General features: G+C 39.2%; 2 protein-coding genes and 1 long non-coding RNA gene across 3 annotated transcripts in view; all 3 read right to left on the bottom strand.

Annotated features, from left to right (window-relative positions):
* LOC119416382 (protein TASOR 2) overlaps nucleotides 1-16,068 on the bottom strand; it is a 17,488-nt gene extending 1,420 nt beyond the window's left edge. The window contains exons 1-5 of the mRNA XM_037683616.1: nucleotides 15,113-16,068; nucleotides 6,727-6,849; nucleotides 6,484-6,637; nucleotides 6,271-6,376; nucleotides 2,177-2,358 (exon numbers count right to left, since the gene is read on the bottom strand). Coding sequence (XP_037539544.1) covers nucleotides 2,177-2,358; nucleotides 6,271-6,376; nucleotides 6,484-6,637; nucleotides 6,727-6,849; nucleotides 15,113-15,844 — 1,297 coding nt within the window. The 5' untranslated portion in view covers nucleotides 15,845-16,068. The remainder of the gene's footprint in view (nucleotides 1-2,176; nucleotides 2,359-6,270; nucleotides 6,377-6,483; nucleotides 6,638-6,726; nucleotides 6,850-15,112) is intronic.
* Nucleotides 15,886-27,073, bottom strand: LOC119416485. The gene is made up of 7 exons (XM_037683719.1): nucleotides 27,006-27,073; nucleotides 26,827-26,898; nucleotides 22,341-24,509; nucleotides 21,207-21,945; nucleotides 20,636-21,095; nucleotides 16,046-18,544; nucleotides 15,886-15,927 (listed from the first exon to the last, which is right to left on the bottom strand). Exons 3-7 carry the CDS (start codon nucleotides 24,478-24,480, stop codon nucleotides 15,886-15,888), a joined length of 5,880 nt encoding a protein of 1,959 aa, XP_037539647.1. The 5' UTR covers nucleotides 24,481-24,509; nucleotides 26,827-26,898; nucleotides 27,006-27,073.
* A 290-nt stretch (nucleotides 27,074-27,363) lies between these two features.
* LOC119415823 lies at nucleotides 27,364-27,808 on the bottom strand. The gene is made up of 3 exons (XR_005187069.1): nucleotides 27,763-27,808; nucleotides 27,582-27,676; nucleotides 27,364-27,463 (listed from the first exon to the last, which is right to left on the bottom strand). It is a non-coding gene; the product is annotated as an uncharacterized LOC119415823 (long non-coding RNA).

Genomic DNA, 27,808 nt, shown 5'->3' with positions numbered 1-27,808 from the left:
TATATATATATATATATATATATATATACACACACAGTAGTCCCTCGATTGTCGCAGGGGATTCGTACCCTGAAGCCTCGCGATGTGAAAAACCGCGAAATAGGAATAGTAGTACAAGTAGTAGTTTATTTTAGTATTTATATTATATAGATATTAAACCTTTCTCACACTCTTGCAATATTCTAAACAATGTTTCTAAAGTGTAAACGCTCTAAAAGAGCACTGCATGTCATGATTTCCCTCTCTGTGCTGCTCTCAGCCACATGCAAGGGCTCTTGGCTACACCCACTTCTCCGCTCTGGACGCAGATTCAATTCAATTCAGTTTATTTATTCATATAGCAAGTCATCTCAGGGCACTGAACAGAAAAAAATCATATACAAATTAGGTTAACAGAAACATTCATATATAAAAATAATAATTTAACATTTATCTGAGGAGCAGACTGCTTTGAGTTTAACTCCATCACAGAACTCTCATCTTGAGCAAGCATGAAGGCGACAGTGGAAAGAAAAACTCCTCATGAGGAAAAAACCTTTAGCAGAACCAGGTCAGGACAAGCCGCCATCTGCTTCAACCAGCTGGGTTTGAGAGGAACAGGAAGGAGGAACAGATACACAATGGCAGGTCAAGAATCACGTTAAGATAGAAATAGTATCGAATGAAAACGATTCAACTTTAGCAATTAATTTAAAGAAATTAGGTCAATTTGTCCTCTAGTAGTCTAAACTTCAGACAGCATAACAAGCCAACCCTAACTATAGGATTTATAAAAAAGGAAAGTCTTAATCCCAGTCTTAAAACTGGACAATGTGTCAGTCTCACGGACAGAAACTGGAAGTTGGTTCCACAAGAGAGGAGCCTGAGAACTGAAAGATCTTCCTCCCATTCTGCTTTTGGAAACTCTAGGAACCACGAGTAAACCTGCAGTCTGAGAGTGAACTGCTCTGTTAGGAAAATATGGAACAATAAGATCTGTAATATAAGATGGAGCTAGGTTGTTGAGGGCTTTGTAGGTTAGAAGTAAGATTTTGAATTCTATTCTGGATTTGACAGGGAGCCAATGGAGAGAAGCTAAAACTGGAGAGTAGGGCTGGTCGATATAGGCCTAAATTAATATCTCGATATTTTAAGCTAAATCGTGATATACGATATATACATCTATTCTTTTCTTTCCATAAAGTAATAACTAATATATTTCTGAGTCAAAGCTTTGTCCCAATTGTCACACAGGCACATATAGTAAGTAGCTGTAACTCTACAAAATAAATGTCTAAAACAAACTATTTACATATATTAAATAGTTTATATTTTATACATTTATTTAGATATATTAAATAATAATCCTCTTCAGCTGGGGGCAGCTGTGGCTACGAGGCTAGAACAGTCGTCCTCCAATGGGAGAGTTGGGGCTTTGATTCCAGCAGTCACATGCTGAAGTGTCCCTGGGCAAGACACTGAACCCTCATTGCCTCAGATGTGTCCCATCAGTGCATGAATGTGATAAAGCTCTGATTAATCTTTGTATAGATCTAGTAGAGTGTATGAATGGGTAAATGAGGACACAGATTGTGTTGTAAAGAGCTTTGAGTGTCTTGATAAGATAGAAATGTGATATATAAGTACAGTCCATTCAGCTGCGCCGCCTTCACGTTAGTAAGCGTGTGTGACACTGCAGCTGCAGGTCTGACAGACTTCAGCCTCCTTCCCTGAAAAAAAACCACGCGTCAGAACTCAATTAGCCGTGCTGTGCCTTTTGAGAGGAACAGAGAGGAGGCGACATTAATAAACCAGCAGTTTATCATATCGCTAAGACACGGTCCTCAGCTGTGGAACGAGACAGCTAAAAGTGTTAGCCGTCTTGTTAGCTGCTAAGGAGCTGCTTAGGACCATGTTTTAGTTTAAAAACTTGGCATGAAACCTATTCAAGACTAATCATTTAAATGATCATTTTCCCCTTCCCATAGTGAAAAACTGGCTGCTCCTGGAAGGGTTGTGTTGACTCTATATCCTCTGTCACAACTGGCTTATCAGAGATATACTTTAATCAAATATTAAACAAGTATAACTGCCTAAAGAGTGTGTGAAAAGATTTTCATAAAATCTTTCACAAGTCGACCTTCAAGGACACTCAATACAGCAGTGGGACTTAGGAGAGTAACACATAATTTCTCACCAGTTATAAAAACAGGATAACGAGATGAGATATGCTGGACTTGCAGGCGGAGCAAACACGTCAGATAGTCTGGTTGATCTTTTGATGCCAAGTCACACTCATGGTAAGGCAAGACCTCCAGTATCCCAGCGTCTTGGCCCCAGCACAGGAAGAGCTTCTTCTCATTTGCCTCTTCGCTCAACCTGGATTCAAGATGGAAAACATTCAGATAGGCAAGACTTAAAGAACACAACCAGTAAGCTACAGGTGCTGGTCATAAAATTAGAATATCAAGAAAAAGTTGATTTATTTCAGTAATTCCATTCAAAAATGAAACATTTATATTATATTCATTCATTACACACAGACTGATATATTTAAAATGTTTATTTCTTTTAATGTTGATGATTATAACTGACAACTAATGAAAACCACAAATTCAGTATCTCAGAAAATTAGAATATTACTTAAGACCAATAAGAAAAATGATTATTAGAAATGTTGGCCAACTGAAAAGTATGAACATGAAAAGTATGAGCATGTACAGCGCTCAGTAGTTGTGGCTCCTTTTGTCTGGATTACTGCAACAATGCAGCGTGACATGGAGTCGATCAGTCTGTGTCACTGCTCAGGTGTGATGAGAGTCCAGGTTGATCTGATAGTGGCCTTCAGCTCTTCTGAATTGTTGGGTCTGGTGTATCACATCTTCTTCTTCACAACACTTCATAGATTTTCTATGGAGTTAAGGTCAGATGAGTTTTCTGGTCAATTAAGAACAGGGATACCGTGGTCCTTAAACCAGGTACTGGTAGCTTTGGGACTGTGTGCAGGTGCCAAGTCCTGTTGGAAAATGAAATCTGCATCTCCATAAAGTTGGTCAGCAGCAGGAAACATGAAGTCTAAAACTTCTGGCTGCATTGACCTTGGACCTCAGAAAACACAGTGGACCAACACCAGCAGATGACATGGCACCCAAACATCACTGACTGTGGAAACTTGACACTGGACCTCAAGCAACATGGATCCTGAGCCTCTCCTCTCTTCCTCCAGACTCTGGGACCTTGATTTCCAAAGGAAATGCAAAATTTACTTTAATCAGAGAACATAACTTTGGACCATTCAGCAGCAGTCCCAGGTGAGACACTTCTAACACTGTCTCTTGTTCAAGAGTGGCTTGACACAATGGGATGTATCAGCTCAAACCCATGTCTTGCATACGTCTGTGTGGTGGTTCTTGAAGCACTGACTCCAGCTGCAGTCCACTCTTTGTGAATCTCCCCCACATTTTGGAATGGGTTTTGTTTCACCATCCTCTCCAGGGTGTGGTTATCCCTATTGCTTGTACACTTTTTTCTACCACATCGTTTCCTTCCCTTCGTCTCTCTATTAATGTGCTTGAACACAGAGCTCTGTGAACAGCCAGCCTCTTTAGCAATGACTTTTTTGTGTCTTGCCCTCCTTGTGCAAGGTGTCAATGGTCGTCTTCTGGACAACTGTCAAGTCAGCAGTCTTCCCCATGATGGTGTAACCTCCAGAACTGGACTGATTAGAGCATGGCACCAATGCCCCTTTTCCATTAGTACCGGTACGGGCCGGTACAGCCCGGCTCTACTCTACTCGGTACGGTACAGGTTGTGTTTCCATTATGCTTTCAGTACCGGTTCCAGTGGGCGGGGTTCAAATTGACGTCACCACCTCTCACCAGCTGGTGGCGCTGAGACGCAGAAACTGTTTTCAGTACAGGTTGAGAATTTATGTTATTTTGAAGTTGTGTGTATGTATGTATGCATGTGTATAAATATATACATATATACACACACACACATATATATATATATATATATATATATATATATATATATACACACATATATATATATATACACATATATGTGTATATATTTATGTGTATATATATATATATATATATATATATATATACACACACATATATATATATCATATGTGATATATATATATCACATATGTATATACACACAATTATGTATATATATGTATATATATACACATATGTATTTATATACATATATATGTATTTATATATATATACATATATATTTATCTATATTTATATATATATATAAATATATATATATGTATATAAATTACATATATATGTATTTATATATATATATATACATATATATTTATCTATATTTATTTATAGATATAAATATATATATATGTATATAAATTAAAACTCTGATGAACCAGATTCTACAAAAACATTACATTTAAATTTTTATAGGTTTTCATCATCATTTGATGTATTTGCACTCATTGTGTCTACTTTTAATGTTCATTTTAAATGTGTGGTTTTCTTTCTTGTTCACATATATACATTTTATTTTTAGCTTTGCTTTAAAGTTCTTGTTTTGTGATTTGTACATTTGTGAGTTAAAATAAAGTTGAACTGAAGGTCGTCTCTTTTCTTTAAACATGTTTGAGGGAAATATTCCTGAGATCCAATAGTTTTGTGTCTTTTTATGATTTTCAGCTGAGTTAACAGTCATTAAAGTGAAAACAGGATTTCATGATGAAGCTGGCACCGTTTTTTTTCTTTTTTTTTTAAATCTTCAACGCTCTGCTGGTCTCGCACGACACTGCCCGCAGTCACACGATCCTCTCCTCCGGAGAGGAGGAGGCTGGGAGGCTCATCCTCCCAGCTCCAGTTCAGCTGGTCACTCACAGAGGCTGTTCCAAGACTCCAGCCGCGCGTAATCATGAAGGCTCGACCCGCGCAGACAGACGAACAAAGACGGGTCTGCGACGAACGGTGGAAGCGATTTTAAAAAACATTTTACGTGTAAAAAAATAATAATCATTTTTAAATCGCTTCAGCATTTTTTTAAAACATTTTTTGTATAAAAACAAAATATTATTTTATTTAAAAATCGCTTCCAGCGTCCGTCCCAGACTGTCCAGTCCGCCTGACTGCCGGGCGGGATCGGGATTCAGCCTTCATGATTACGCGCGGCCGGGGTCTGGCAACGGCCATCTGTGAGTCCCCATCTCCAGATTTGCAGTGACCTGCGGAGCTCTGAGCACACAAGGCTGGTATCTGGAACCCGAGCCTCCGAGTCGGCACATCGAAGGATCTTCCGCGGTGACCAGCTGAACTTGGAGCCGGGGAGATGACGCCCTGCCCGGCCTGGCGCTCCGAGGCTCCGGAGGGAGGATCGGGGTGCACCAGCAGAGCTCCATCCAGCTTGCTCTGAATTATGTTGTCGGCCACCAAGCACAAAAAATGCCAGCACATCAGCATTAGACCAAGATGTTGTCAGTATTGTTTTTAAAATCTTTAAAATAAGTCCAGGCTGCTCCAGTCCGAGAAATTGCAAATGGCGGATTATTGTTTTGAAACGTTTCTGAAGGATCCAGTGACTCCGCCCCCGACTCCGCCCAATCAGTGACCGACAGTGTACTGACGTCACGTTTTTGTACCTCTTCGTACCGGTTAGAACCACAGAGCCAAGGGTACTGAAAATAGTAACAGGTGCTAAGTACCGGTACTAATGGAAAAGCCTCAGAACCGGGCCAAGTAGGGTCGAGTCGGCCCGTACCGGTACTAATGGAAAAGGGGCACAAGTGTCTTCAATATTGAACCTTTTCACAATATTCTAAATTTTCTGAGATACTGAATTTGAGGTTTTCATTAGTTGTCAGTTATAATCATCAACATTAAAAGAAATAAACATTTGAAATATATCAGTCTGTGTGTAGTGAATGAATATTATATACAAGTTTCACTTTTTGATGGGAATTACTGAAATAAATCAACTTTTTCATGATATTCTACTTTTATGACCAGCACCTGTATAAGCATGGTTAAAACAAAATACAGCTATTACAACAAATCGTAATTGGTGAAGTGATGCTGCAGTTTTTAACTCAATTAAGATTTAACTGGGCAATACATAACCACATGTATCAATAATGGATCCAACCTGAAATATAACAAAAAATACAAGTTACCTAGTTATTTAAATACTCCCACCACAAACACACGGTAAAAAGAATTGGTTAATCATCAGGTATTATGTGCTAAAAGGAAACTATTTTGTTTTGTAAATAGAATTAAATTTAATTTTCACCTTGCATTTTCTTTCAGGCGACGGCTGTCTCTGTAGTGTAGCATCCATTTCCACTTCCCCGTTCTGCTCAACACTTGCAAACATTCAGAGATTTTTTTCATGTAGCCTATAAATTCAGATCAAAATGTGAAAATTGGTTAAACTAGAACAATTTGCTTTAATTAGGATACATCAAACAAAAAAATAGTTTAGTATTAGGATAGGTGAACATACAAAGGCTGAGGGGCTCCAGTAGCGCTTTGTCAAACATGATAAAGCCAGCCTGGGTGAAAAGCTCCTGATGAGTGAAATTAACAACATCATCCGGCTCATCAATTCCCGCAAACTGCACATCTGGGGTCATCTTCAGCTTGAGCAACTGCGGTATCTGAAAACCACAGAGCTGAGTCATTCCATTCTGATCATCTTTGGTCAAAATCCTTCTGTTATTCCACCTTATCACAACTGGCCCTTTACCTTGCAAATGTGCTCTGCAATGTCTTCATTTCTGAGGATGATGAGAAGACACGAAGAACTGCCTTCATCGTGAAAGAATTCAGACGGCTGTACAGCAGTGTGACCCTCAGCCTCCATGTAAGCCTTTGGAAAAAGAAAGGAAAACATCTTTAGAAGACCAAAGTCCATGCTCAATAATCCAGATATAAAATCCAATAATATTCAGTCAGGTCATCTGGACGGTTTCTTTTTTTGCTGAGACGTTTCGTCCTTCATCCAGAGGACTTCCTCAATCCGAGAAGCCACCAAACAAAACTGATTCCCACAAACAGCATACTCCATAGTGGAAAAGACAGTTTGCTGGTGCTGGGATGGCCTCTGGGGCCCACCCTCTCCCTCGTCAACTCCTCAGACCATACCATGGTGAAATTGGCTCTCTGCATTTAGCCCATCCACCACCAGGTGGAGTGGTGGGTGGCTGTGGAGGGCACCTGGGGAGTAACTGGGGATAATGTGTGTATCAGAGCCACCACGGGATGTGTAATGACCGGGGATCGAACCTGAGACCTTCGAGTTCCGAGTCGGCTGCCCTGCCTCTACACCATCTCGGCTCCCCATATACCAGTACATCTGAAAATGTTGAACTTCATTGTGGATCAAATGATCAGTTTTAACCATTTATAGATTAGCTCTAAGAAATGTGGCCCAAGTTTAAATAAAGCCATTTACTTGTTTTTGGCTTATTCTATTACTACACCAACAATGCATTCAAAGAACTTGGTGGATACTGATTATTAGTGGTGCACCGATGTCCCCCGTCGCTGACGGATTTGAAGAGTGAATGTTTGAAAACAGGTAGTTTATCATTTGTGTGTGTGTCTTGTCTGAGGCAGTGCAGAGTGATAGATCCTGGCCAATCTTCAGCAACCCCAATCATTTGAGGAAACTATGCTGTTAATATAAAAAACAGAAAGCATAACGATTGGAGTGACTGGTTTTACTAATACATTTTGATAGTGACCTTTTTTACTCCAAGATGCAGCCACACCCAAAATGGAAGTTGGAACTGGTTGCATACTTTTCCTGTTATCCAGCTCAAAAGGGTAACATGTATACTCTACAGTGGTGGTGCTTGAAAATTTGTGAACTCTTTAGAACAGGACTATTCAACTAAACTGCTCAGGGGGCCACGGTTTCTGAAAGCCAGCAGCTCAGGGGCCGGACAACCAGGAATAAGTAATACCTTTTACATTTGTTTTATTGCATTGAATCATAAATGCAATAAACAGAACCCAAAACCCAAACCCAGACCCCCCGCGCCCCCCCCAACAAAAACTTATATAAGACGGTGAGGAAAATAAGTATTTGAACACCCTGCGACTTTGCAAGTTCTCTCACTTAGAAATCATGGAGGGGGGTCTGATATTTTCATCTTAGGTGCATGTCCACTGTAAGAGACAATGTATGATTTTTTAAATAATTTATTTGTGTGTTACTGCTGCAAATAAGTATTTGAACAGCAGCCAATCAGCAACAATTCTGGCCCTCAAAGACCTCAAAGACCTGTTAGTCCTCCTCCACAAAGTCCACCTCCACTCCACTTATTACTCTTAATTAGAAGCACCTGTTTGAGGTCGTTAGCTGCATAAAGACACCTGTCCACCCCACACAGTCAGTAAGACTCCAACTACTAACATGACTAAGACCAAAGAGCTGTCCAAGGTAGATGGCTCCTATAGTTTTAGCATATTAGCAATGAGTGTCATGCAGAATTACTGTATTTTTCTTTGTATAAGTCACAGTTTTTTTGCATAATTTACATGCCCTGCTGAAGTGACATATTTATGGATTTTCCACCCATATTTATAAACCATTCTTTGGCTGAGATGATTGTTTTCATTCATTCTGACTGAAAAATAAAATTGAGCAGTACCACTTTCAGCCACTTGATGACAGCAGAGTAGTAATGGTGTATGGCATGCTGTTTGCTGTTGTATCATGTAATAAGAAAACATGGCTACAATGACTAATTCAAAAAAGTTCAAGACAAAAACAACTGGACTTTATTTATTATACTTTGTTTTTTTTTCTTGAACTTTTTTGAATTTACCATGTCCTGGATGACTGAGAAGCTTCACCAGCAATTAATGACTCAATCGGCCCGCCACAGCCGCCCCACCTTGGTTCTGCTTGCTGTTTGGACCGACAGTCAATCCAGCTGCACTGCCCTGGAAAAATGCAGCTGATTTGACCAATAAAATGCATTTATTAAGCAAATGTTAGACTGAGACAAACCTTTGCTAGAATTTCAAGCAAAAAAACAATTGTTTAGGTGCAGTTATTGTTAATTTTCGGAGAAACAAGCCCTTCTTCCTTTTCGCTTCCTCTGCGCGTTTATGGAGCACCGAGGCAGCCAACTATTTTTTAAATACAGCTGATTTGAACATTAAAGTACATTTATTAAGCAAATGTTAGATTGATAAACATCTTAATATAATTTTGAGCAAACAAACAATTGTTTTTAAGTGTTAATCTTGTTAAATTCTTGTTAAAGTCCTCCCGTGCACGTTCCCACAGCTGCTATTTGGTAGCCCATCAGTTTTTGGCAAACACTGGCCCACACTTCTGGGTTGTCAGCGGTGACGCGTAACAAACGCGACGCGTCAGTGATGACGCATAATAGATGCGACGTATACGGCAAAGCGACATATTTATTTCCACTTTATTAGACAGATATGGACTGATGCAACTTATATGGCGGTGCGTCGCGGAAAATACGGTAATATGAAAAATAGCACAAACACGACTAACCTGACCTGCAGCTCTGTTCCCTTCAGCGTCCCTCTGTATTTTCCCCACATACTGGCACTTCTGCTCACGCTTATAAGCCTAACCGACAGGGCTGTGGTAGCCCACGTGATCCCCTGAAACCCAGTGAATGGCCGTTATGGTTCAGTAAATAATCTCACGAAAACAACTACTCACTTCATTAGAAGTATTACGAGATATTAAAATGTGGAAGCAAATGCAGAGGCAGAACGGACTAAGAGGAGATGGGGAGACAGACGTGGGATGTAACATCTGGGTTACAGAATGTTAATGTTCATGAGTTCACCATCAGGAGAATTCAATTCAATTCAGTTCAGTTTATTTATATAACGCCAAGTCACAACAGAAGTCGTCTCAGGGCACTGAACAGAAACATTCATATATAAAAATAATAAGTAAACACCATTTATCTGAGGAGCAGACTGCTTTGAATTTAACTCCATCGCAGAGCTCTCCTCTTAAGCAAGCATGAAGGCGACAGTGGAAAGGAAAAACTCCCTCATGAGGAAGAAACCTTCAGCAGAACCAGGCTCGGGACAAGTGACCATCTGCTTCAACCAGTTGGGTTTGAGAGGAACAGATACACAATGGCAGGTTGAGAATCACATGTTAAGATTGAAATAGTATCAAATGAGAACTATTCAATTTTAACAAATCATTTAAGGAAATGAGGTCATTTTGTCCTCTAGTAGTCTAAGCTTAAGGCAGCATAACAAGCCAACCCTAACTATAGGATTTATCAAAAAGGAAAGTCTTAATCCCAGTTTTAAAACTGGATCATGTGTCAGCCTCAAGGACAGAAACTGGAAGTTGGTTCCACAAGAGAGGAGCCTGAGAACTGAAATATCTTCCTCCCATTCTGCTTTTGGAAACTCTAGGAACCACAAGTAAACCTGCAGTCTGAGAGCGAAGTGCTCTGTTAGGAAAATATGGAACAATAAGATCTGTAATATAAGATGGAGCTAGGTTGTTGAGGGCTTTGTAGGTAAGAAGTAAGATTTTGAATTAAATTCTGGACATGACAGGGAGCCAATGGAGAGAAGCTAAAACTGGAGAAATGATCTCTCCCACTAACTCCAGTTAAGACTCTGGCAGCAGCATTTTGGATCAAATGAAGACTTTTTAAAGAAGTATTTGGACACACAGATAATAAACCATTGCAATAGTTCAATCTAGATTTGACAAATGCATGGACCAGTTTTTCTGCATCATTTTTAGATGTTTCTAATCTTAGTGATATTACGCAGGTGGAGGAAAGCGGTTTTGGTAACTTTTTTAATGTGGGGGATAAAAGACATGTCCTGATCAAAAATAACCCAAGATTTTTAACTTTAGAACTGGAGGCCAGATTAATGCCATCCAGAGAAACTTGAATACTGAAAAATGTATTTCTAAGATGCTCAGGTCCAAAAACGACAACCTCAGTCTCGTCTTAGTTTAAAAGCAGAAAATTTAGGGTCATCCAGGTTTTTATGTCTTTAAGACATGCTTGTAGTCTAAGTAAGTGATTGTATTCATTGGATTTCATGGACAAATATAACTGTGTGTCATCAGCATAACAATGGAAATTTATCCCAAGCTGTTTAATAACATTGGAAGCATATATAAAGGTAGAGTATTGGTTCAAGAACTTAACCCTGAGGAACCCATTACTAACTTTGATGTATGATGAAGATTCATTATTTCAAGGATTGAAGGTTCTTTGTCATTCACACCACATGTGGTACGTGGTTGAACAAAATTGCGTACACAGGGTCCCAGTTACATCCAACATTTACAAATTGGAATCTATCAGATAAATATGATTTAAACCAATTTAGAGCTGTTCCTGTAAGTCTAATATCATATTCAAGTCTCTGCAACAGAATATTATGATCAACTGTATCAAATGCAGCACTAAGGTCTAACAGGACCAGTGTAGACACCTGTCCATTGTCAGAGGCCATGAGAATATCATTAGAGAACACTGAACAACAATGGTGTGCAAGGCGGAAGCCACTGCCCTCCAAAAAGAACATTACTGCTTATCTGCAGTTTGCTAAAGATCACGTGGACAAGCCAGAATGCTGTTGGATGAATGTTTTGTGGACTTAAGTGACCAAAATTGAATCTTTTAAATGTTTAAATGAAAAGTGTTATGTTTGGAGAAAGAAAAACTGCATTCCTGCATAAGAACCTTATTCCATCTGTGAAACATGGTAGTTTCATGGTTTGGGCCTGTTTTCCTGCATCTGGGCAAGGACAGCTTGCCAACCATTGACGGAACAATGAATTCTGAATTATATCAGAGAATTCTAAAGGAAAATGTCAGAACATATGTCCATGGACTGAATCTCCAGAGAAGGTGGGTCATGCAGCAAGTCAATGACCCTTAGCACACAAGTGGTTCTACCAAAAAATGGTTCAAGAAGAGTAAAGTTCATGTTTTGGAATGGCCAAGTCAAAGTCCTGATCTTAATTCAATCCAGATGTTGTGGAAGGACCAGAAGCAGCAGTAAATGTGAGGAAACCACCAACATCCAGAGTTGACGCCCTTCTGTACAGAGGAATGGACTAAAACTCCTACAAGCTGGTCTGCAGGACTGATCATCAGTTCCCAGAAACATTTGGTTGCAGTTATTGCTGACGGGGGGGTGTACTGAAAGCAAAAGTTCACATACTTTTAATACACAAATATTTAATATTGGCTCATTCTCATCAATTAATAACTGACCAGGTAGGCCCGTCACAATAACAAATATTGCTAGGCGATTATCTCAGAAATTATTGCAATACACGATAATATTGTTTGAAATTTAACAATAACTGTCAAATTTTAGAAGAAATGTTAATTTGGAGTGTAGTACCTTTTTTGACCAACTGATGGCAGTATAAGACTGTTTGAACCAAAGGACAGATAGTTGAGCAGCATGTCTCTAAGAAAAGTGGGAGGGAGGGCCCTTGACGTGACATGGGCTGACATGGCGGACGCTCGGTGATTTGAGCTCTTTAGCACAGCATTTTTCACACAAAGCTTTTAATTAAAAAATCAGTAAACAAGTTCTCAGCTTCTTTTTGCAGAGAAAGGCAACTTTTTACATGAAGGCACAGGTTTCAACCGTGAATTTTGGAGCTTGGCAAGACGGAGGTTTATTCCCGAGGCCGGCCTGTTAGCTTAGCTTCTCCGCTAAGCTGCTTTTAACAATCCAAAAACGCGATCTTGGATAGTTAAAACAGATAAAAAAAAAACAAACAGATTTTAAAGAGAAAAGAGAAGGGGAGGGGTCAGTGAAGAACACCGGAGTTGAGCTTTTTGTCATCTAGTGTCTTCAGTACAAAGAGTCACGAAGAAACAATAAACCGATAAATGAAAATGAGGTCGATCATTTTCATTCATCATGCGATTAATTGATTTCTTGTTTATCGTGACAGGCCTGTGACCAGGTTTAATTTTTTTTGGCTCATTTGTTTAAATGGGTTCTCCATCTACTTTTAGGACTTGTGTGAAAATCTGATGATGTTTTAATCATATTTATGCAGAAATATAGAAAATTCTAATGGTTCACAAACTTTCAAGAACCACTGTACATTTATGCAGCAGCCATCTTAGATTTTGACCTGGCAACCCAATTGTGTTGATAAGGAATGACATCACGAGAATTGTGGGGAATCCCCAAAGTCACGGATGCCGCGCAAACAAAGTGGCAGATCTCACGCATAACGGACACCTCCAATGCTTTTGTACATGTCAACTTGAACTAAAATGACGTCCCCAGGCCCAAAATCAACTAAGAATATATTGAAGGTGCTGGTGAAAATTCTCAGTCATCCAGGACATGATAAATTCAAAAACATTCAAGACAAAACAAATTGACTTTATTTGCAACTGAAGACGTTTCGCTCCTCATCTGAGAAGCTTTCTCAATTCAAAGAGCAGAGCATGTGGGGTTCAGGTTATAAAGCTGAGATAAGAAACACATACATATGTAGATTGACAAATCACACCTCACACCTTAACAGTAGGGGTTTCTTAAGGTCTTTGTTAATTTAATTCACAGATGAGGCCCCTCTGTTCCCATCTGATAGGTGTGAAACTGGCTGGGTATCAGTTCCAAAGCTGCATTATAAGTTTTTGAAAGTTGAAATCTGAGACCAAATCCTCTGTTTAGTGATGGTTTCTCTCTTTTTACATAAACAGCTTCCTTCACCCTCCTCTCAAACCATATGTGTTCTCGGCTCAAAATGTGCACATTTTGGTCCTCAAAAGAGTGTCCATATCCACGATGTGGAGGTGAACAGCTGAGTCTTGTCCAGAGGAGGTGGCTCTCCTGTGTTGAGTCATGCGTCTGTGACGAGGCTGTTTAGTTTCCCCAATGTAGAGGTCTGGACAATATATTGAAGGATACAGAAATGCACAACTCAAACCCTGGCTACAATGCAGAGGACTGGTAGTGTCCGGCATCTGAGCCTAATTGAAAAAAGTTACGTGGGGCATTCCCGGTGCTTCTGTGCTGATTTGTGCTCTTTTGCCTGAGTAAAACCGAGCAAAGATGACAGAAGATTTTGCTGGATGGTACTGATTCGTCATGTATTGCACCGGTTTTCAGAGGCAGGCCTGAATGACTTTTCCAGCTGTTTATTTTATTTTACTTTGTTAGCTGATGTTAACCATTAGCTGTCCGTAATCAGTTACGCTAATTTTTAAAAAGTGAAAATGAAAAAGTGAATATGAGGCTTGTCAGCATATTGGCCATCATCACTATTGTAAGTCCTGTAGCACCAAAGCTTCTTAGATACCATTTTTCTGCAGTTTTTTTTTTTTAATCAACGCAAACCACAACTACAGCACTAACTGTGTTATACTCGGAAATTATGTTTGCCCGAAATCCAGGTACTTGCTGGCATCAAATACTGTGTAGGCAGCTAATTAGTAACCCTGACCAATGCTATTACAGAAGGGAACCTTTCATATGCTCAGATGTAGCCACTCACCAAACTAAAAGCCAATACTCACTTATTTCAAGTTATAGTGCTCACAACTTGCACGGACGACAGTATTTCCAATGCCTATTTGATGATGGGGGACAATTTGAAGTTTTGGGAGAAGCAAAAAGCAGGAGAAAATAGTTTAAATAACCAACTGGTACTTTTGAGGTTCAGAGGAATAAACATGTTTTGAAGTTGAAGATGGGAACAGATAAAGGAGGAAAGGCTGATTTGCTTCTATTTTAAGGTGGGAATGTGACTTATTTTCCCAAACTTGAACCTCGCACTGACCAAGATTTTTTTAAACCAAAGCCAGGCAAAGAAAATGCCAGAGCAGAACTTTTCAGAGAATCCGACTCATTAGTGACTTATGACACTCATAAGTGCATTGAAGCACTGATTTAATAGCTTTTCATCCAAACTGCAGCTAGGGGTATAAAACATTTACACTCAAAGATAAAATTGTTTTTTTTTTTCTTACGGTATGTTTTTCTTTCCACATCTATCCATTTACTCTGTTTTAAGAGATAACTAATATCTCAAATGTTATTTTTTGTTTACATGCTTGTTCCACCACAACCCAACAGTGAAAGTTCATGGATATCAAGCTTACCTTAGTTTTGTCAAAGAAGACAGCATCCGACGTCACCAATATGTAGAATCTGTACTTTGTTTTACAGGATTTCTTCACCACTGCATTCAGATTACACCGGAAAGACTTGTCAAGTTCTTTCTTCATTTGATCACAGAAGTCAAAATGGTTACTTGCTTCAGTTCCAGAGTAACCTTGGTGGATTCTTTTAGGTCTACAAGTCTTTTTGATAGAACAAACATTATGCATCTTGGCCTCATACACCTTAGTGTATTCTGCAACCATACCAGAAATCCCAGCATGTTCCACTGGGTTGTTTGTTCTCTGAGAATGAGAAAACACCATTTTTTCTTCCTTTCTGGGGTCTGTCAGGCCTTTTCTATCGGACATGTCTACACTTATTTTTTGTATAACAAGTGGCATGTCCAAGACCTCTAGAGAATCAAGATCAAGATTGGAGAAGTTGACAGTCAGAGGACTGGTGCAAGCCTGAGTCGAACTGTCACAAGTATCCTGTTGGCCGATGGGTCCATCTTTGCTCTTTTTCAAAAGGTTTTTCATTTGCTCAGAGAAGATAAGAGATTCTTGTTCCACTGACGCCTTAGTGAGGTCATCTGACAGGCACCTCCGAGAGAGCTGGTCCAAAAAAGAGTAAGAGTTCTTCTGATCTGTATTGAAGACTGTACATACAAGTACACCTGGAGTCTCTGGAATGTGTTCGTCTTCACTTGAGTTATCTTTGTGATAACTCATTTGTTTAGTTGTATGCTCAATTGTATCATGTAACTTGTATTTCAATGACCCTTGGCATCCATCCACATATTCAGGGTAACTTTCTGTAGAATCAAAAGACTGAACTGTGAACTCTGAAGTGTTTCTTTCCTTGTACCGATGTTGCAGATCAAGGACAGATTTGACTTCATTTGCTTTATTTGTATTACAGCTGGTGTTTGCCAACAAAGGGGTTTTGGAAGAAAGTTCACGAGTATTGTTATGTTTCAGTCTTTTAAAATTTCCTTTTGTTGTATTCTTTGAAGGTACAAGGTTTTTCACTGAGTTTTTGATAGTATGAGCAATAGCTCGTTTATTGTGGGAGGTAGTTTCAACATCAGTGTCTTCTGTGAACCAATGGGCCCGACTTTCCTCATTCTTTGATGGTTTCACGGCCATGACAGGACGCTGAGCTTTTGAACAAGAGTCATGTTTTAAACTGGACTGTAAAGTTGGTTTATGCTTACCTCGCAAACCTACAGAAGAGGCACAAGATCTGGAGGACTGCATGTCTGACACTACGGAGGGATGGTGTCTGTTGGAACTTTTGAACTGGTGTGAATGAATTGATGATTTTTTGTTCCTTGGCTGCAATTTTACATGAAGTACTTCCTTTAAGTTATTTTTGAAAGGTGAAGCAAGAGTGTCATCTGTTGGTTTTGGGGCCAGGTCTTGTGAGCTTGTATTTGATATCTCTGGTGGCTTTTCACAACATGTTCTTTCATTCGTAACGTCAACTGAAATATGGCTTGGGCCCAAGCATGTGAGGGCTGATTTCTGGCTGGAGATTTTTGGGGGATCAGGAGATGTTTTTTTGTCAGCCTTGTCGTGGTATGCTGCAGAAAGATATTCGTCTATACTTTGAAGAACTCTGAGAGTTCTGAGTTTGACATCAGGACCAAGGTTATGAAGACGATTAGGATCAGTGTTGGCTGTGGAAGTTTGACCTTTCTGTTTCAAAGGCAGCTCTTCCGTAACAGGCGTTGAGCTTCTGCTAGAACATTTTTCAGAGATGTTTGGGCAGATTTCATTAGCAAAACTACTACTGCCAAGACTTGAAGATGATACATCCTCATATGGTTTTTCATCCATGGTTGGGGTAGGGGACCTGCTGTCAAGCACATATTGTAATACTTCAGATTTGTGGGTTTTGCTTGCATGAAGAATTGGCATTTTGTTAGACAACAATTCTGCATTTTCATCACAAATTTGAGATGGGCTACACACTTCAATGGGAAACTCATGAACAGGGCCAGGAGTTTCATTAAGAAATGGTATTGCTTCCTGGCATGGAACAGCCTTCTCTACCTCGTCTTGTGATTGTACCACGTGGATTCCATGTGGGTTTGTTTCGAAAACTGGAATTGCAATCCCGTCAAATTTTTTATCCATTTCACTAATTGTTTCATTTGCGGTGGAACCCATTTTTTCAGTTAATGACTTGTCTAGCTCACACATGTTGACAACTGGACATGTGGATGGAGACAGTGACTGTAGTTGAATTGGTTCTTGAGTTGTTTTGCCCATATTGTCTTCTATCTCAGCTAGCTTGATTTCTTGTTCTTTGTGATCATTATTACAAAGATGAAAATTAAAGTTCAATTCTTTGGTTTTGTACTCTGTTTCAATGCTATTTTTTACCTTGGGAACGGAAGATTCATCCAATAAGCAGGTGCTTTCATCAAAAAAGGGTAACGCTGGGTTAAGACAGATTTCCTTGTTCATCTCAAAGTTTTCCTCAGCCAAAGAGTCTTTAGAAATGCATGTAATGTCTGTTGAAGTGGAACAACTGTTTAAAATTGGATTTCCATCTTTTAAATTAGTTGGATTTGCACACAAATTATAGCCAATGTCTTCTGTGCTATCTGCCAAAGGTAGCTGCTCATGCATTTGTGCTTGGATACTTTCTGAAACGCAAACCTCCTTCATTGGAACATCACACATCTCGGGTGTCGGCTGATTTCCCAAATCTCTGTCAGTTTCAGTTGTAGAAATGCAGCTTTCTTTCTCATCAAATCCACTGGCTCTCAAGTAATCATTATCCTTAAACTCTTTACGTTTTTCACAACAATCCACTTTCCCATTTAGATTGTCATTTTGGATTGGCGAGACATCTTTACTTTCCACCCTTGACCATATCTTTCCATTTACTAAATCATCTTCAGCGCAGATGATATCTGATTCTTTGTTAGCAGAGTCATCATCAGTATGTGTCACATCATGACGAGGATCTACATTTCCTTCTGGGCATGCATCATTTATCTTGTTGCAGGTTTCTTCAGGTTCTTCATGCTTATCCACACGAACCAACCCATTTTCTTCTAAGATGCCGTCTACCTTTTTGTCCGTTTCAGATGTCAAAGAATCAACTTCAACCCTTTGATCAAAAGTCTTCGCTGTAGTCTCCGGGTTTTTGGTGTGATCATCCACATAAGTGTTGACTTTGTTGCATTTGTGTAACACATGCTCAGTTCCAAGTGAAACTTGAACAGTGTCAGTCTCAAAAGAAACACTTTTCATCTTTTCTTGTTGAGTAAAGCATGTCCCCTCAACTTTTAAAGATGACATTTCAGAGTGGGCTGAGCAAAAAGCTTTCGGCGTAATTTCCATCTCTCCATTTTTACTAATGTTGCTAACATCAATAACTTCACTGACAATCTCTGTCATCATCTTTTCGCATGACTGGAAAAGAAAAGAGATAAATGTAAAAATTACATTTGTGGAGATAATAAATGGCAACCAATAAATAACACTGCATTTCTATTTTAACTGTTCATAGTTTTACATTTTTGACATGAAATAAAAAAACAACTTTTGCATTTGATGAACCATCAATTCAAACCCTAAACCACCATTATAAGTTCATAATAAAACAACATTTGTATCAATATAAATTACATTTATGCCAGATAACTGCTGCATGTGCAGAATCATGGAACATTGGCTTATCTATGTCAAGGTATGTTACTATAATGACCATAGACAGTTTTCTGTCTCAATTCTTTTTATGTTAACAGTGTTTAAAACATTGTGAAATCACCAACAGAACCAAAACACACCAGTTGTGAAAAATCGCCTTGCTGCTCCTACCGCTTTTTGTCTAACTGAACAGAAAACCAAGTTGCAGGTCCTGTTTAATTAAATACTAGCTTCTGAAAATGGATTTTAGAATGTCATCTTTGGTGGAGAAAGACCCTGATGCTTGGACAAAAGACTAAGCAGCTTCAACTACAGCGCTGTGCAGGGTTTTGCTTACATCAGATGTGTTGATTTCATCCAAAACATAAGAAAGTGTCTAAGCATTCAAACGCACCAAATCATAAAAACTAAAGCAAGACAAAGACAAACAATACAGTAGAAGGCAGAGCAGCCATCATTTATGTAGAAAGTTACTGCTTCAGTCTCCAACCTCTTAGGTCACACACTGGTGGTGTCAGGTTAATGAACCCAAAATTACTTTTATTATTAATATATTATTCCATATTATGTGTTCCTAACTTCTAAGTGCCTTTGGGTAATAGTTAAATAAGTGTAATATAAGTAACTCTCCATCAGACAGTATGGCTCCTGGAGTCCAAATATAAATAAGATGATGCCTCCATGAACCAGCATGAGATGAAAGGGCATCGAGTAAGGTTGTAACAGGATCTTGTGCCACGAGATCTCACATTAATAAAACACGATGATATTCATCAATGAGGTGAAGACTCTCACGAAACACCATCCAGTTGCAGACAGCATGACTTTCTATGGTGAAATTAGCATTTAAGATGCACCCACCACTTTTCAATTGTCTGCATGGCAGCAATTTAGACCATCACATCAAACAGAAGGCCTGCAAACCACATTTATCCCCCAAGATCATACTTTCTAACACGTGTTGATGATTATAACCACCTGCATTTATATAGTACACAAACACCCAAAACTGTAAGCCCCAGAATGCACTGCAACACCCAGCAGGGTGACGCCACTCAAGCCTTGTGAACACAGCTCCACCCACCCCTCCATTTTTGCAGCCTCTGCTGAAACCTGCAGCTGCATCCTGAGCACAGATGGGAGGCTGGGTCTTTCTTGTTGCCCTTTCAGGTTTTTTACAGAGCATACTTGGCATCAAGTTGACATGGCGACCTTTTTAATTTGTTTAGGTTAATGAGACGAGATAAAATCAAAGTCTGGAATGAAGTAGTGACAGATATTCATATTTCTGCAAGAATATTTTTGGTTTAAGGCATCTGAAAATATTGACAGTGGTTAGCCATCTGTAATTTTTATTTGATTTAGTCTCCTTGTAAGAATGAGTTTGAATTTGTTAAAATGTCATCTTGTGAACCCAGTACTCATCTTTTGTGCTGAATGTACCATTACACACCCAAGACTGAGACAATCTGAACCCAAAGTACACAAAGTTCTTGAAGATTGGGGACATGGTCAACGAGTAGCTTCAAATCATTTCTGAGCAGTTCTCAGAGTGATGTCACATTATTGACAAACAATTGTTGACAAATGATAATCATTTCTCAGCTAAATCCAAATCTTTGCCAATTTTACAGCAAAATGTTTCACACCCCTATTTTAACCAGTTGCTAACTATAGGTTAATATATTCCCATTCAGACTAACATTTTGTATAAAACTGTTGCATCACCCAACTCAAGCTACAACATAATCACAAAGCAGTAACAATATACCATACATATCATTTGAACTTGCAAAACAAGTACATTATAGCATTTGTCTTTAAATATAATGAAAATAACAGGAAAAAACAAACCTTAAATGTTTCCTTCTCCTGAACCTTTACTGGTGACATCTGACCATTCAGCGTTTCAGGGGGTTCCATTTGTTCACTGGACTCTTTTTTGTTGACTTGTAGCGGTAGCTCTGAAGAAACGGGTTTCACAACAGAGTTTCTCAGCGACAAATCCAAAACTTCAGATTCTGGTTTCGAAAGAGAGCTTTCCTTGGTACTGAGATTCAAAGCTTCTGAAACCAAGGAGTCTGGAGTGGTTGTTACACTTGAAAGAGTTGCAGATGAACTGGTATTGTTCTCAGGCCTCGCTGGACCCGATACCATTTCAGAGGCTTTTTCCACAGGCTTGCTCTCTTCTAGACACTGATGCGGGTCAATTTGGAAGAATCTGGCTGTTGACCGGCTGTAAAATAAGCCTATCCACATGTGGTAGACGAGCTGCATCACTTCGGCGGTGTTTTGAATGAGGCAATCCCATGGCCTATTAAAAATGGTAAATCCACAAAAAAAAAGTCAAGTTTACCACAACAAGGAAATACAACACTGAAATAAGATCAAATATATATTTTTTAAAGTAGCACAAATTCCATACCCATGCAAAGCTCGGATGATTCCTCTGTTCTTAGGATCACTTGTAAACCTGCTGTCTAGACTGAAGTCATAGTTTTCGTCCCATTTTCTTGTGACCTCTATAGAGCCATCCTTGATAACAAAGGTTCGAGAGTGTCTGAACTTTTGTTTGTGCCTGTGCAAGTATTCTGAAGTCCTGCTGTGTTCACTTGTGTCATCATGAATGACAGACTGGTGTAGTGTTTTAACTCCATTTCCATGCACTGTCTGGTGATGGTTTAGCAGTCCGGTTGTACCACTTAAAGGTGATACCTGGAAGGTTGTACCTGGCAAATCCAACAGCAAACAGGAAGATGGGGGCAGTGAGTAATTATGCTCTTTAGACATCAAATCAATCAATTCACTATCTGTCAAAGGAGGGCTTGAAGAAGACTTGAGAGGCTGAATGGCTTTAGCAGCAGGAGTTTTAAGCAGAGCATGAAGAACTGACTCTTGATCAGCACTGGAAAAACCCCTTTCAAGGTCACTCTTCTTCAAACTTTCTTTAGGATTTTTGTCAAGTGCTTCATTTGGTTGTGGAGGAACCTGGTCATAACTGACACTGAGAGCCAAGTCAGCAAGTAAGTTCAAAGCATCTGCAGATGAGCAAGCACTTTTCATTTTTTCCTCAACAGTCTTCCTGACAGTACGATCCCTAGAACAGTCATTGTCTGTGACTTTTTCACTGGTATAAGAAGCTGGAGTTTGAAAATGCAACCACCCTGTGAAGACAAAACAGAGAAGAAAAAAGAAAAACTGCATGAAGATAAAAAGTAGCACATTGAAAGCACATGAAATACACCATTGTTTTACCACTGTATAATTTATCACCAACATGTTAGCTATGTCATTGTTCCATACGGATACGTTGGATCATTAAGACAATAATGGCAAGCAAGTTCAGAGGTTGATATGACAAGCAAAGACTGCAAAAGCATGAATAGGAAATAGTTGATTTCAAGCTGGTAAAGAGCGCAAAGAAAAGAAGAAGCATGCTAAGGACAGTCAAGGAAGCAACAGAATCCTGTTAATGGACAGTTATTTTCACTGGCATGCATATTACAAGAGATCATTGCATCATAGACAAAACACATCCCAAATCTTACTTTTGACTTACATTTCTTTTTAACGTTTTCTGCAGAAACGCCTTGATGCATCTTCAGTGTCTTCATCCTGTTTTTTCTCTTTGGGAAAATTGAAAAAGTCCTTTGCATAATTTGAGGTTGTTTGTCTAAAGAGGCAGGTTTCTCATTCTCTGTTCGGTGTTTACACTGCCGAGCGTCCTGGTCTTCAGTTGTCTGACCCTTATCCTGACTCTCTTTAGGGCTCAGGCCTAAGTAATAGGCAAAAACAGGGTCAACTGACAGCATCTTTGAAACATCGCTGACACTAGATTTGGCATTTGGAGTAGGTGTGCTATTACACTTTGACGTCTCAGTGTTTGAGTCGACGTTCGTCTTCTTGAGACCAGGCTCATCCTCTTGACATGTATTTTCAACCTTTTCTTTGTTGTCAATATCTAGCTTTCTTTTTCGCCTTAAAAGAACTGATTTTAGCTGACTCATCAGATATTCTCCCTTTGCGAAACGTTTTACTGGAGACAGGGTTTCAGTTTGGTTGCTTTGAACAGCATTCAACACTGTGCCATTGCTTTTTGATGAACTCAGGTTGGGGGTCGAAGGCACTGAATCATCGTCATCGACTGGCTGTTCTAAAGTGCTCTGTTCAGAGGTAACATGGGAAATACTTTGGAGATTATCCACACTGTCTGTAGACTGTGTAGCCACAGTTTCACTCACTTCTGTCAGTGACGTAATGCTAGACTCTTCCTCTGTTTCGAGTGTGTCAGGTGCAGTCACAGGGACGTCAGTTGAAATGTTTTCAAGGCACTCATTTTTTGAAGATTGCAACTCAACCTTCAGAGTCCTAACTTGATCAGCAATATCAACAGAACCAAAAGGAACCAAAATTCTCCTACATTCACTGATAACCGGCTTGAGGTCCCAGCGCTCTGTTTTCTTTCTTAAATGAGAAGACTCCAGTTCCATTAAAATCGTGTTTTCCAAGCTCTGCTGTCCATTTTCCAGGTTGTTCTTTTCTGCTTTGGCTGAGCCAACAGTACCAGATCTCACTTTTTTATTTTTTGAGGACAGCTTTCCAAATCTGCGCTTACGCCGTTGTAATTTCCTCCAGCTAGTTTTTAAAGAGTTATTCAACTGAGGAAAGTCCACTTCTTTAGTATTCCCATTTGTGTTGCAGTTTAAATTGTCCACCTCCACAGCCGATATGACTGCCTGAGTCTCAGCACAGGGTTTAGAAACCCTTTTCTGTGCTTGGGAAAGTTTTCTGCTCAGTTTGCCTGGTTTTCTTCCTATGAGCTTGGTGACCACAGAGGCATGCAGCAACTTTTTTGTTTTATCAGTTTCATCGCTGACAGACTTTTCTTCTGCTACTTGCAGCTTAGTGATGGGTGAAAATCCAGAAAACTGAAAATCACCGTGCTCCGTTGATTTAACACCAACACTACTTAGAGTCTCATTGGTTATTCTTTGTTCTGCCGAGGTTATGCTGACAATGAGCTCTTCAGGAAGATCGTCTGAAGTATGAGGAGTAAGGAGACATTTTGCTTTTGCATCATCAGTTTGGTTAAGTTCAGTAATGTTCGTACAGTTTGGATTGTCTTTCACTGCAACTTCAGCTTGCAAATTGTCCACCACAATACTCTGAGGCATAGATATTGGAGAAACTTCAGATTCATCATTTGACGTGTGCACAGACGTCTCATCATTTAACAGAGATCGTTGGTCTGAGAACTGGTTTTCTAAATCCATGCCAACTGGGCTGGCTGGTGCCTCCTCTGGTGATGATAGACAGATATAAACATCATCATTAAAGTCTTCTCTTTGCTCCTCTTGTTCAGCTGCCAAAATTTCAGAAACCTTTGACACTGGGAGTTGAAAGGAAGCTGGTTTGCTCAAGTATGATTTAATGCTCTGCCATGTCCTGTTACTCCACTCGGGAGATGAATAGAGATGCTGGTGAGCTTCCGAAACATCATACTGATCCGGAAAGATGCTCAGTTCTCTTGAAGGCATTGAGGGACTTGTCGTCAGACATGGATTTATTAGTGTAGCATAACTTTGTATATGTTGTGCCAACACTTCACTCAGATCATTGCTTGGGATCATGGATGTTTTCTCAACTTCACCCTCTGCGTAGCTCAGCACTGGTAAAAGCCTGAGTATTTCAGAGGGCATGGCAAACTTCCGCCGTTCAAATTTTGTGTCTGTGACAAATAAACAAAGAATTAGTAGTTTATCGACCAGCCACAATTTTTACAAGAAACAGGTTTATTTCATTAACAACATAGATCGCACATTTTAATCAACTATTTACAAGTCACATGAGCAATAACATAAATAAAACGTGATTCGGGTTTACTCAAATTAATGTTCAGTTTGTGAGTCAAGAAGAATCAAGACCACCAAGCATGAGGGGACATTCTCTGCAACAAATCCTAAAGTGCATCCTTCAACCAGGGTTAGGGGCATTGTGGCACGCCCGCTTATGTAAGTAGGGCTGCAACAACGAATCAATAAAAATCAATAAAAATAAATGATTAAAAGTGTTGGCAACGAATTTCATTATTGATTCGTTGTGTCAAGCGATTATGCATCTTTCACGACGCTGCGGAGCCGTTTTGTTCACGGGCAGTTCATTGTCAATGCTGGCTGACTGAATAAAGTTTGAAAAAAAAAAAAACTCTCCAGCGTGAGTTGAACAGAGCGAGGGGGGAGGAGGAAACAGAGCAGAGGCTGTTTTCAAAGGAAATTACGTAAATTTTACAAATGACCAACGCAGCGAAAACTGTTCGACCCAAGTCCTCCAAAGTGTGGGAGCTCTTCACAAAGATAAAAACTGAGAAACATGCAGCTTTGAAAAAGTGACGACACGACACGGGAGAACCACGCTGATAAACGTAAACATGTCGGAGTCACGAGCGGCAGCTGATACAACTCGTCATGTGTTGCAGGTGAGTCTCTACAATTTAACACATTGTCCTGTTTCAAGAGAGAAATCGTAACGTCAGTCTGTCTGGTAGATGAAGCTGCTTGTTTGTTTGTTTGTTTTCTGATTAATGACGGTGATAGAGAACGTGTGTGTTACTTTTTATTTAATTTAATTGGTACAAGCAGTGTTAAAATGTGATTTATAAATAAATCTAACACAAAGATAATAATTTAATGATTAAGCTTCAACTTTTAATTTGCTGGCAAAGGCTGAAGACACTGCAGGTATGGCAGGATGAATTGCATTTAAACAGGAATTAAAGTAATTTATTACATCTACTCAAATATGTGTAATTAAGTATTTTATGTGTGTGTGTGTGTGTGTGTGTGTGTGTGTGTGTGTGTGTGTGTGTGTGTGTGTTTAATTGCTCTTTTAGCTACTTTTGCCTGAACCTAACACTGTAAGTGTAACAAGGCATTTCTTGAGTTGCTGTAAATTATGCTATAATACATATTTACGCTCTCATTCCAGAAAACAACAACAAACAACAACATCCTTCATGATGGACAGACATCATGGACACCACAGCAGCAGCTGTCTTCACTGAAACATCCTTAAACGATCGTCACTGACATGAGGACTCTGTCAATGGTTGAAGACGAAGGCTTCACTACAATAATCCACACTTTTAATCCGCACTTTTCAGCTGCTTTTGGCTGTTCCAAAAACAAGACTGAAGCTCAGAGGAGATTGGGCTTTTTCAGTCATGGGCCCTAAACTCTGGAACAACGTGCCCCCCAACATCAGGCAGGCCACCTCCCTTCCTCACTTCCAATCTCTGCTAAAAACATCTGTTCTCTCAGGCATTTCATACAGTGTAAATTGATCTAGTGTTTTTTTTTTATCTGTGACCCTATGTTTTAAATGCTTTTTAACAATTCTTCAGTTATTATTATTAGTGTATTGTATTTTTTTCTCTTTAATTTTACTCTCATTGATTGTTGTTGTTGTTGTTAAGCACTTTGATAACAGGTTCTGTTTTAAATGTGCTCTATAAATAAAGTTGACTTGACTTTAATCCAAGTTACACTCTTCCCTCAAGGACACATTTTACAAAGTAGCTACATATTTTGCAGGTATAAAACATACATTTGTTTATATTTTTGTGTACATTAATTTTTTAAGCTATTTGACTAACTTTTATTTTTTAGTATTCAATATTTTATTAACAGAAAAGTCAAACAGCAACCTGTTTTTTGTGTGAATTGCTATGTCAGTCAAATGTTCAATTTTGGAATAAAGGGGTGGAAACTAAATTATTATTTTTTGCCGATTCATTGATTAATCGAAAAACTAATAGGCCGATTCATCAATTATTGAAATAATCGTTAGTTGCAGCCCTAAAGATAAGAATAAGAGCTTCAAGCTTGTGCTACAGTTTTTTAATGTTTGTTATAACGGCGGTCCTACAGACTTAGTATTTACTGAGATAGTAACTTAATTTATAACTTGGTTATAAAAAGTTTGATAACGATTGATGCAAACTATTTAAAAACGTCCGAAATAAAAGCGTAAACAATCGCAATAATCACCTCTTCTTACAACTCTTGAGTGAGGAAACACAAAGAGGCCTTGCAGCACCTCAGCTGAGATGGACTCAGTATCTACAAAAACAAACCAACATGTTACTGACAAACAACCATTTCTCATAAAGGTGGAATTTAGTTGTACGACTGACAACCTGTGTGCTGTCATAACTTTACTAACTTACCATCAAATGTGAGGAAGTGTGAAGAGTGCAACAGGATAAGAAAGCCACCATCACACAGTGGAACAGTGAGGGCCTGAGCAAACACAAGCAAAGTTGTATTCATTTATCTTTTGGGACATTATTCACACCATTTCTATCAGTTCAGCTTTTACATGAAGGACAATGTCTGATAAAACTTGGCTAATTATACTAATTAGTCTACTAACAGAAAAATACAAAGTTTATTAATCATTAAAAACATGTGATGGTCATCGCTCCATGAATCTAATGGCCTATCTGGCTTTCTGTGTTTTATTTAATTATAAAGTGAATACTTCAGGTTCATGGCATTCAGCAGGACAAACTCACAACATCTTTCTCCTTGATCTCTGAGAGAAGCTGAGCTAATGAGCTGCTTTCTTCTTTTCCTTCAGGTGGCACAAACTCACACACACTGCAGTAAAAGCCATCTTGATAAACTGAAGAAAAGCATTAAAAAAAGTCAGTTTAATTGTTGATTAGTTCATTATGAAGTCCCCCACCCACCCAGAGAGATATTTTCTCTAACACTTTATTTTGATATCTTACAAAACAAACCTTCTTCAGCATAGCAGGTTTCAAAAATGGCTCTTGGCAACACTTGTCGCAGAACTGACATAGAAATCACTTTGTCAACCTTCACCACAGGTGGCCTGAAACAGATAAACAAAAGGGAACATAAAGTTTTAAACCATGCAAGTAAAAATACCAGATATCTGAATGTGTACATGTAACGTACAGCTTAACAGGAATAACATCCACAGCGGTAGACTTCAGGTCGACGG

This window comes from Nematolebias whitei, chromosome 10, assembly GCF_014905685.2.
Source record: "Nematolebias whitei isolate Nwh7 chromosome 10, NemWhi1, whole genome shotgun sequence".
Classification (NCBI taxonomy): Eukaryota; Metazoa; Chordata; class Actinopteri; order Cyprinodontiformes; family Rivulidae; genus Nematolebias; species Nematolebias whitei.
Note: the sequence above shows the minus strand (reverse complement) of the source record. Positions and strands in the feature narration are given on the sequence as shown.

What these genes read in the sequence shown, in the direction of transcription:
- LOC119416485 (XM_037683719.1), bottom strand. Translation starts at nt 24,480, where the DNA reads ATGCCCTCTGAAATACTCAGGCTTTTACCAGTGCTGAGCTACGCAGAG. An exon ending in ATCATCCGAGCTTTGCATGG is followed by an intron (nt 21,096 to 21,206) that starts GTATGGAATTTG and finishes CATTTTTAATAG; the next exon opens with GCCATGGGATTGCCTCATTC. An exon ending in AGGAGAAGGAAACATTTAAG is followed by an intron (nt 18,545 to 20,635) that starts GTTTGTTTTTTC and finishes TTTCTTTTCCAG; the next exon opens with TCATGCGAAAAGATGATGAC.